The sequence below is a fragment of the Psammomys obesus genome, unplaced genomic scaffold, assembly GCF_907164565.1.
Source record: "Psammomys obesus unplaced genomic scaffold, mPsaObe1.curated_primary_1811, whole genome shotgun sequence".
Taxonomy (NCBI): Eukaryota; Metazoa; Chordata; class Mammalia; order Rodentia; family Muridae; genus Psammomys; species Psammomys obesus.
The window spans coordinates 22,950,175-22,961,826 of record NW_026585894.1 but is presented as its reverse complement, the minus strand read 5'-3'; the positions used below and the strand labels follow the sequence as shown (position 1 = coordinate 22,961,826).

Here is an 11,652-nt window from a genome sequence, read left to right as displayed (position 1 = left end):
GACTTTTAATTTCCTGAAACCACAATGAAATAACTGAGAATCAAAAGAAAAAGCAAATACATAGCACAGTTTTACGCAATGGTGTAACTGCTTCAAAGGGACCTGAAGTGTTAGATATTTATATTCATAAATATAAATATTTAGATATAATATTTAGATATAAATATTTATATTTAGATATAAATATTCAAATTTAGATTCCAAATTTGAAATCTGGAATAGTCCTTAGCCCACCTCAAAGCTCCATATCATGTGTCCTCAGAGGGGAAGAACACTTTGACCCCCCAACACACAGAAGAACACTTGATACAGGCATTCTTGATACACAAATTCGGGGGGGGGGGCATGCAATGCAAGAAACAGAGATCGTTCCTTAATTCTACCAATCTATTGCAAAGTTAAAAAGTCCAAAGAGGCCAGATAGAGCAAAATCACCCAGGTAGCTAATGGAAGTCAGTGATTGTATAACAGGCTATGACCCCTGGACCCAACTTGCTTTTTCTCACTGAAGAATGTCATTAGTATTTACATTGAAGTCACTAAGGAGAGTTGTCACTGAAATAAAACTTTATGATATTAAATATAACTGCTGGAATCATGAAAAGTAGCATGTTAATGAAATCATTACATTTAGGTAATATTCACATAGCTTGCTTTATGAAATTGGGTAATTTGCTAAATATGTTTGTGCTTTACTAATAACTTTTCAAAACGTTCTGTTACATTATCAGTGCAGAATTATGTGAGTTGTCATAGAAGGCAGAACTCCAAGTTCTAACACCAGACTTTTAACAGACCTGAACTTCCATTCTACACTTTCTGTGCTTCCGCTACTTGTTCAGCCAGGAGTCCAAGCTGGTGGGTTGCTCTTTCGCCAACCATGGGTCTTCTGCGAGGATCTCATAGTCACCAACACTACCGCTGCCCATTCCGCTTCTCAAGAGCCAGGGCTGGCTACCCATTGTTGTTTGTGCCACTACTCATGGTCTCTCCACTGTCTCAAGTGCGACAGAACTACCACCGCGACTGCGAGGCCGCTGTCAACAGCCATATCCAACTGCAGCTCCAAACCTCCTTTGTCCATGGCTTTCTGCTGTGATCGTGAGGATGTGGGCCTAAAGAACTTCACCAGCTTCTTCCTGAACAAGTCGCACGAGTGTACTGTGAATGCTGAGATGTTCCTCACACTGCAAAACCGGCCTGGTGGTAGCATCTCTCGCCACACCATCAGTAAGCCAGACTGCAACGATTGGATTGGCAACCTTCCAACCATGGACTATGCCTTCCAATTGGAGCTGACTCTTAACCAAAGCCTTGCGGCCATGCACAAGTTAGCCATCAGCAATAGTGATGCCCATTTATCTGGCTTCCTGCAGAACCATTTCCTGCAAAAGCAAGTTGAAGTCCTGAAGGAGATAAGCAGCTACTTGACCAGTATGCACCAGATGGGGTCTCCAAATGATGCCATGGCTGAGGATCTATTTGACAAACTTCCCTGGCTGATGTTAACAAAGATAACTGAGCTGGAACTTTCTTCATGACCCTGAAGTCTTCTCCAGGTTACTAGCCTGGACATCCATATTGCCCTTCCAGCAAGTTCATTTGTTTCCCCCTTCCCTTTGACCATTGTTTCCAATAAAGTCATTTTGTTTTCAGTCAAATAAAAGTATTGAGTTTACTTATGTTTACTTACTATTACTTTAAAAGAGCAAGAGTAATATTCCTTTGCAGATCTAAAATGTGGATCGAGGATTCTCTTCACATACCCCTGGCCTGTCTTCTTTCAGCTTAAAATCTCTAAAGGGTGGAGGGAAAAGGTGATCCAAGGGCCCTCAGAGAGGACCTTCTTTTATAAAGCATGTGAGTCTAGGTGGTAAGTTATAATGGGCTGTAATGGGGTGTGTGGCCAGAAGCCATGGTATCTGTGCATAGTAACAGTGTAAGTACACGGTGCATCTGGATTCAATGTAGAAGAATTGAGATGGGGCATGGATTAAAATAAAGCAGTGGATCCCCGGGAGAGTGGAGGTGTGCATGTGGGAGAACTGAGAGGAGTGGAGGGAGGGAAGGCTGTGGTCGGGATGAACTGCATGAGAGAAGAATAAATAAAGAGAAAAAAAATGTATTAAGACTCCAGGTATTAGTCAGTGATAGAGTGTTAGCCTGGTCTGCAAGTTCCTCAGTTTTATTTCTATCACTACCCAGGAATCAGAGAAGCTAATGAAGAAAACATGACCCAATGCTAAAGATTTCAAATCTCACCTGGAATAAATTGGAATTAAAAGGCTAAAAAAAACCTGGAGATAAATGCCCACAGGCTATGGAAGCAGCAGCAACCGCTAAAAAATTAATATCCCTGCGCTGGTTACTTTTCTGTCAACTTGACACAAGCTAGGTCCACCTGGAAACACAGAACCACCTCAGTTGAGAAAATGCTTTCATCAGCTTGGCCTGTAGGCAAGTATGTGGCCATTTTCTTGTTTAATGTTAGAGGTAACCCAGCCAACTCTGGATAGTGCCACTCATGAGAAGATGGGGATGGAGGCTTGTATCAGAAAGCAGTCTGAGCAAGGCGTGGGGAGCAAGCCATTAAACAGTGTTCCCCCATGGCCTCTACTTCAGTTCCTGTCCTGACTCCCTTAGTGACAGACTAGGACCGGAAGTTGTAAGAAGAAATATCCCTTTCCTTCCCCAACTTGCTTTTGGTTGTGGTGTTAGAAAGTAAAGGATCCCTTTCAAAAAGAAAACACATGTGGGTTTTCCCTATATTTTTTTTTCCTTTTTCGTTTTACTTAGAGTTCCAGCCTACTTGATGGTGCTGCCTATAATTCCTGGCAGAGAGACAGAAGTTGCTGGCATTCACACTTACCCATTTTAGAAACTATACATACACAAAGAGAAGTGTGCTTCATCAACTTTTTAAACATCTCTCCACACATTCAAGTTATCTATCAAGATTAATGATAGAAGCCAGGCGATGGTGGTGCATGCCTTTAATCCCAGCACTTAGGAGACAGAGGCATGTGGATCTCTGTAAGTTCGAGGCCAGCCTGTCAGTCTACAAAATGAGTCCCAGGACAACCAGAACTACATAGTGAGGCCTTGTCTTGAAAAACAAACAAAAAAGATAATATCTAGACCAGGTAGGAGAGTAGCATATCTTGAATTGCAGTGTGGCTGAAGAAATGACATCATGCATGTTGTAGATGAGTTTGGACACATCAGTAAGATTTTTTCAGGGGCACGTAGTAAGGAATAAAGATGACAGAATAATTTTGGTTCTAAGATTTGGCTTTGAGCAAGTGACTATCAACTCGGGGAGCTGTTTTTAAAAAATAAGTTTATTCATTTATTCATTTTATATCCAGATCACAGCCCTCTCCCTCCTCTCCTCCCACTTCCAACCTCTTTCCCCTTTCCCCACTCTCTTTATACTCAGAAAAAAGGATCCCCTCCCTTACAAGCCCACCATGGATGATCAGGACTTAGTACATCCTCTTTTATTGAGGCCAGGTGCCCAGGACCAGCAAGGCTTCAATGGGGTTCCTAAGGGAGGAGAGTGGAAGGAATTGGGGGGGAGGACAAGAAGTGCAAGGAAGGGAGCCAAGTCTGTTTGTCTGATCAAGGCTTCCGTTTGTTAGAAATTTTTACCCAGCTTATATAGGGAGAAGGCAGGAAAGGGGGAAGGTAATTAGCTGCTGCAGGAGACAGGAAGAGTGCTTTCATGTGTTAAATAGGGTGCCTGCAAGATACCATAGGGATGTTTTCTCACGGATGCTCTAACAAACGGATGTCCTCACAGTCTCTCACCCATGAGTTAGGGTCCTAGATAACTTCACTAAATAGCTTTAGGTCTCCACTAAATGACCTTTGCTCACTATTTGGCTTTGGCCTAGAAAACACCTTTTGTCTCCACTAGATAGCTTTGACTTACTAATTGACTTAGGCTTCAGTAGAGAGCTTTGTCTTGATGAGATAGCTTTGGCTTTGGCTTCTGTAGATAGCTTTGGCTCCCGGCAGCCAGGCAAGGCAGCCCAGTTAGGTGAAAGTAATAAAAACAACAACAAAAATAACAGGCAACCAAGTCCATGTCACATATGACTCATGGTCCCTTTGTTGCTAGGGAACCCATATGAGACTAAGCTGCCTTTGGGCTAATTGCAATTGGAACACCTGGATGAAGGACTGAGTGAGCTATTATGTTTTTAGTATATATGGAAGTAGAAATTTATTAAGGAAGGCTAGGAAAAAAAAAAAAAAAAAAAAAAAAAAAAAAAAAAAAAAAAAAAAAAAACGAACAAGCCCTTCCTCTTCCAGGGGTCAAGTCAGATTTTCAAATAGGTATATGATGTAGTGAAGACTAGGCAAACTCCACCAGAAAAAAGGTGTAAAGAGAGGGTATGGGAATTTCAGGTCCAGGTCTAGGGCAGCTGACATTTAAAGGAGGGCTCATGGATTAGAGCACTCAAAGGCTGCTGTTTCTACTTGTTCATTTCCTTTTAATGTTACACCACGTCTGCTCCAAAGTTACCTCGAGAATAGTTTGTTGCTGCCAGGCTCAGGATGACATCTAATTTCCTCTTTCCATATAGGGGAAGCATTTTTCAGTGGCTCTATCTTAATGCTAGTAGGTACAAGAAATTTTCTCCCAGTAAACATACGTTTCCACAAAGAAAGGGTTCACCACTAACTCTTTCTTCCCCTGTTTCCCTCTAAGTATTTGCCATCTCTGCTTCCATCCCTTAATGACTGCCTGGAATACCTCTCATGTAAACCCTAAGTTTAGTCTTGCCCGAGAACAAATTCTCCGAGATATTTTCTTTCTTCTGTGCTACAAGTGAGTTACAAACATGAAAATAAAATCTCTAAGGCACATGTATTACCTTCATCTTCTTAAATGTGGAGGATTACTTTGAACTTTTGCTAAAATTCCAGCATATTTAGCTGTGTTGTAACTATCTTTTTCATTTTCCTGTAATACTTTTTGACATTTTATTAAAATTAAGATTATGACTCTTTTTTTTGGTGCCCAGGAAATGGACATGTTTTGTCACCCCACTCTCAGGCTTTTTTTTTTTTAATGTACTTTGCTTCCCTGTTGAAATATGTGTCCATTCACTGATCTGTTTCACTTAAAGTGCGCACTATATCATTAGCTGACATGTCTACATGCATGGGGGAAATCCCTTAGGGGAAATTGCCTCATGATAGGCAATTGGCAACTACCAATAAAAGAAGAATCATTTTCCCTCAGGATGAGCCCCTTAACTGATTATTCAATATAGGAGGCCAGTCCCCTCAAAATACATACAACCAAACACTAAACTGTCTTAGCAGGTTGAATTTGTGTGTGTGTGTGTATGTGTGTGTGTGTAAAACAGTGAAAAAGAAAAAGAAGCTATGAATTTCAGAGAGCATGAATGGTGTGGGAGGAGTTGGGAGGAGATGATGTAAATACAGTATACATATATAAATTTTTAAAAATTAAAAAAGAAAAAGAAAAGAAACCATAAAGAAAGCATCTGTTTTCTTAGTGTTTCAGATTTTAACTTTGCAGAAGAATCTTCTCCTTTCCTGTTTCTGTGATAAACTGTGGTGCTGTGACATCTCACCCTAGACTATCTGGGTTCAAATTGCAGCTTAGCTGCTTACTTATGTGATCAAGGTCAGTCTTTATTTTCTCTCTCTCTGTTTCTCCATGTGTTATGTGTGGATAATACTTCAGTCTTATTGAGCTGTTGAGAATAAATGAGTTAAGGGATGTTTAATAGTTAACTTTAATGATCATTTTGATTGCATTTGGAACTATATAGAAGATTAGTAAAGTATACTTTTAGATGCTTCCATCACAGAATTTCCAGGAAAGACAATGAAAGGTGGAGGGAATGAAGATAGCACCATCCCACAGGATGAAGGTGTAGACAAAATAAAAGGAGAAAAAGAAGAAAAGTAGCTCAGCCTTTCTGTTTTCACAGTCTTCTGGCTCCCACAATGTGAACTGTTCTCTAATACTACACACCCTCTACCAAGACGGACAGAACCCTCTGGAACTTTGAGGCAGAACAACTTTGTCCTGTTTAAAAATTCATTTTTGCAGATATTTAGCAACAGTGAAACAAAAGCCTAGCTGATACTGTATGTAAACAATTCATAAGAATGCCCTTTCACAGCGGTTCTTTCTGTGTTGTTCCTCTTTTATAGTCATCACTATCATTGACTTGGAAGTTGTGACACTTAGGCTTTGAGGATTAGAGGTCACATCCCACATTTGGCCACTGGGGGGCTCTCTTGCATTTGTTTATAAGAGTATGCTGCCCTGAGTCCTTCCCAAGGAAAAGCCTTAATGCTGTTGGCCTGTCAGGTGCCGGAGTTGGGGAATGTACTTTACTGTTCTCACCATCCCAAACTGGAGATTGCAGGCAAATCTCACTGTGGCAATTTTCCATAGTGATCTAGCTGATTGTTTGTATTTTTTCACTTGGATTTTTTTATACATAATCTCCGACTCAAGCTGACTGAGGCCCCTTCTTTTACCATGAGTTTACTCTTACCCTTTTTTAATTTTTATTTTATTATTTTATTATTACTTACATTTTATTAACTCTGTATCCCAGCTGTATCCCACTCCCTTATTCCCTCCCAATCCCACCCTTCCTCCCTCATGTCCTCCCTTCCCCTTTCCAAGTCCACTGATTGGGGAGGACCTCCTCCCCTTTCATCTGACCCTGTTTTATCAGGTATCTTCAGGACTGGCTGCAAAGTTCTCCTCTGTGGCCTAGCAGGACTGCTCCTCCCTTGGAGGATGGGGAGGTCAAAGAGCCTGCCATTGAGTTCCTGTCAGAAATAGTCCCTGTTCCCCTTATTATGGGAAACCAATTGGTTACTGAGATACTATGGGCTACATCTGAGCAGAGGTTATAGGTTATATCCATACATGGTCCTTGGTGGAGTGTCAGTCTCAGAAAAGACCCTGTGCCCAGATATATTTGGTCCTTGTGGAGCTTCTATCCTTTCCATGTCATACTAACTCCCCTTCTTTTATATGATTCCCTGCACTCTGCCGAAGGTTTGGTTATGAGTCTTAGTATCTGCTTTACTACTGTTACCCTTAAAATGCACAAAAACAGAAAGATACAGTGTCAACTGTAACCCTCATTGTCATTAGGTGTTTGGGCTTGCAAGAGGCAGGAGTTGGTAGTCAGTGGTGCGAAGGGAATGAACAAAAAGAACTCTGTGAAAGGCTACTGATAATGCTACAACTGAAACATAAAAATCTCCATGAGATTAAACATACTAGAGCAGAGATTTAAAAGATCTCAGTGCTCTGGCAAAATATCAAACCATCACCTTTCTGAAAGGTGAAATTTAAAAAAGTAAGCACAATGTGCTTTGTGATTCCAAGAGGGAATGAGAAATTCTTCCTATAGGAGTTGAAAAACATCTACTGTGGAAATGACATTGAGTCTTGAAGGGTGAAGTGGAGTTCCACGATGAAGAGGAGAGGAGAACCTGCCTAGTTCTTCTTATCAGCTGCAGAGGAACCAGGAGAAAGAAGACAAGGCTTTAGGTAGATAGGCTGATGAAGAAGACCCCAGAGTGGGGGTGGGGGCAGTACAGAACACATCACAGAACCCAGTATATTTTGCTGAAGGAATGTTGATTTAGCTTAAAAATTAAATGAACAAAAACACTGATTGGATGCTTCTCTCATAGAGTGTTTTCATTTAACTATATTTATTTATATTTCTAAAATTTATTTTAAATTGGGACTTTTGTTCTCAATAAACTTTATGCAAAAACTAAACTTTTAGGAGGAAAAAAGTCTTGCACAAAAACAGTCATCACACAAGGACTGGAACGATAGCTTGACTATTAAGAGCACTTGCTGTTCTTGCAGAGAACCCCAGTTCAACTCCCAGCAACCAATGCAGGTGGCTCACAACTGCTTATAATTCTGCCTCTAGGGTATCTGATGACCCCTTTTTGCCTATTCAAGCACCTACACAATTTGAATGCTCTCACACAGATATACACATAAATAAAAAAAACCTTTAAAAATTTAAGACACATATAAATTAATTAAATTATCTCACAAGAGAAAATAGAGCAAGTTTTCTAGTGCACAAGTCACAATTAATATACTATGTAATGCACATAAACCAAAAGCAATATTATTAAATGCAAATGTGGGAATACAGATAAAATAGTAGTGTATTTCTCTTCATGCAAGGCAATATCTTTGCATATTAATAAAGTTTAAATGTCTCACACCAAGAGAAATGATTGGAACAGATTGCAATGACTTAAAAATGAGTACACCTTAAGCAGCCTCAGTGATGAATATGTAATTATGAATCAGCTAAAAGGAAAAAAATGTTCCACTTGGTTGCCTTCAAAGCAAGATGACTGATAATCCTCAATTAACAAAGGCAAAATGAGAGACAGGCAGAGAGAGTCAACACACTGACTTGCTGAAATACATAAATATTTTAATCTTGAGGATGCAACTGTAATTCCGGTGAATGTGAAAGTTAGGGATGTGTAGAAAATGTGTCAAATATCTGAATTAGTCCAGGGTATTTATTGAGATTACATAAAACAAAAAGAAAGAAACAAAAAGGTCAATTGCGACATAAAGGTGAAAACCTTTCAACTTTCACAGGTTTTAGATGAATTAATAATGGTGGCAAGTTAACTATAAAACACATTGGCAAAGATTTTCTGTAAAGGATCAAGTAGCGGATATTCTAGCCTTTGTGGGTCATATGACCTCTGTGCAAAAAACTAACTCGAGTAGTGTGTAAAAGCAGCAACAGAAATAGGTAAGTGTTCCAAGAAAAATTTGCTTACAAAAAAATAATAATAATAATAGGAGAGGCTGGAGAGATGGTTCACTGGTTAAGAGCCCTGATCTCCCAGGTACCAGTTATGCACACAGTACATATACATACATTCAGGCAAAATGCTCCTGCACGTAAAATAAAAATAAAGACATCTTTTTAAAAAGTGACAGAGAACAGATCTGATTGCAGAAGTGTTTGACTCCCCATACTATGAAGAAACCCAGCACGTGATAAGCAGCAGTGTGTGTGTGTGTGTGTGTGTGTGTGTGTGTGTGACCATTTTTTGTTTTGTTTGAGATGTAATTTTGCTCTGTTGCTCATGCTGATCATGACCTTCCAGTGGTCTTTCTGTCCCTACTTCTTGAGTGCTGAAATTACAGACGTATGCTACTACAATTGACTTGACCAATAATCATTAAGTAATAGTTGTGGAAATCACTGGAAGATGCTATTTATTTGGTTTAGTACTTGTGTGAAAATACATCTGTTTAATTTGTGTAAATTCAGGCATCAGTGTTATTTTCCAGCTGTCTAGGTAATTTCAAACTATAGTATGATGACCCAAGTGTTAAAGCAGTGCAAAATTTCACTCAGACTTATCTAAGCAAAAAGAAAAATTTAGAAGGCAATCCAGCAGCATTATTGGAAAATTATAGAACCAAGTAAAAAAATAAGGTTTGCCTGGTGGTGGTGGCACACACCTTTAATTCCAGCATTCAGAGGCAAAGGTAGGCAGATCTCTGTGAGTTCAAGGCCAGCCTTGTATATAGGGTGAGCTATACAGAGAAACTTTGTCTTGGAAAACAAAAACAAACAAACAAAGAAAGAAAAAAAAACAAAAACAGAAATAAGAAGCTTCATATAGAGTGGGCCCCGTTTCTCTCATTTGCCTTAGTTGTTTTCCTTAAACAGAAAAGGTGCTCAGATGTTGCATTGACCAAAGAGATGAACGTATAATCTAGTTTTTCTGACACTATTTTAGCAGACAAAGTTGGTACTGTGCCCAGATCCACTTGACAAACAGGACATCCAAAGGCCAAGCTGCTTGTGAGAACTGCAGCTGATCACCTCTTCCCGTGAACTTCTCAGAAGATTACCCATGACTAACTGCAACAGTAAGAGATCCAGTGATACAGAGCTACAAAAACAATGAGATTAGTGTATTGTGATCTCGCTTCAATTGAGCTAGGGTTAGAGATTCCTAAAATCATTTCCTCACTTGACTCTGTCCCCTGTGTTTCTTCTGAGTGTACATCTTAACATATCTTTATCCCAGATTCGGCTACCAGGAAACTTCATTATTAAATACAGTTGAATAACTAATCTTTTCTGTTCCTGTGATTCTGACTTTCCTCATTTTAACAACTCTGTAGGGCACTTTCTCCCCACATTTGTGCTCTTTAAATCAGCTACAGAGTCCTTGGGACTATGCACATTCAGCTCTCCTTAAGTCCTCGTTTATGTTATCAATAAAGTGGAAAGTTGAACTTCACCAACAAAGTCATGTCATAGCATATCAAACAATGAGTAGATATGAGATGCCATGACAAAATGTGCAATAGGCTGCTCATTCTAATGTCTCCATGTGCCCTACCCTAGAATGTATTTTGCAACGAAATTGTGACTCAGAAAGTAAAAACCAAGTTTTTAGTAATTACTGTCGAGAAATACATATATATGTATGTATATATGTATATATACACAAAGTATATACATATCATCCAATCCAGTTAATTTATGAAATGGCTCACATAGTTCTTTCTTTCTTTATTAAGTTCATTATCACTTTTTAGTAACAGTTCAGATTTTAAAATAGTGACAGCAATTTTTTTTTTCAGTTAACTATCTGAAAAACAATACATCATGGAGCAGAACTAAAGATTTTATGACTGTGTTAGTGAAACCTATCACTCTGAAGATATGTTATGTAAGATAGTGTCATATTTGATAAATGATTCTTATTTTGTCACTATGCTACATAATGTATAGGAATCTATGGTGGATATGGAGCAGCCAAGTGTTTTTCCTGAGCATGTACTATACACAGAACTGTGCCGCCAGTTCTTAGGGGTTACTTATTTGATCAGAAAGTGTAGAAACTCCCTGTGCTACAGGACTTTGAACTAACTAGAAGAACAGCACATCACAGGATTATATGTAAAAAAAAAATCTTATCCATCAATTTCAAATTAATTCATTATTACTACTGGCTTTGGAAGCAATATGATAGAGTGATTAGCAAGCTAAAAGTAAAATAGAAGATTTTTTAAAAGAAACATTTTCAAGTGTAGCGATAAACCTCATTTTAAAAGACACTTTAGTAAATTCTAGGTCAGCCAGGGCTACATAGTGAGATCCTGTTTCAAAAAAAAATTTTTTTCAAATTTTCTGCCCATGTTTCCTAATTCATACCTCAATTTCCACACCATAGTTCTGAACATGCCATTATCAGATACCAGAAGGAACTAAACAGTGGGTTACAGGTGTATATTTCAAGCTGAGATTTTCATTGATCTGCCATTTAGTGAGAAGTCATTGACACAAGTTCTGACATTGATATTTATAAATCTGTGGGTTTCTTTTTTCTTAGTGAATCTAAGAGTAAGCAGATTAAATGAGAAAGCCCCCCTCAGTCACCTTTTTCTGTAAACCATAAACATTTTAAAATTTGTACTCTATGCAATCTTTGTTACAACTATTTAACTCTACCTTTACAGCATGTAATAAATCACAGAAAATATGAAAATGTGTCATTGTTACAATGATGCTTTCTTGTATATAAGCAAGTAAGTGACCTAGAGTTGACCTA

General features: G+C 38.8%; 1 protein-coding gene across 1 annotated transcript; it reads left to right on the top strand.

Moving 5' to 3' along the window:
• Positions 1-1,082: 1,082 nt before the first annotated feature.
• Positions 1,083-1,541, top strand: LOC129670960 (ferritin heavy chain-like). Its single transcript, XM_055599565.1, has one exon. It carries the CDS (start codon positions 1,083-1,085, stop codon positions 1,539-1,541), a length of 459 nt encoding a protein of 152 aa, XP_055455540.1.
• The last annotated feature ends 10,111 nt before the right edge of the window (positions 1,542-11,652 follow it).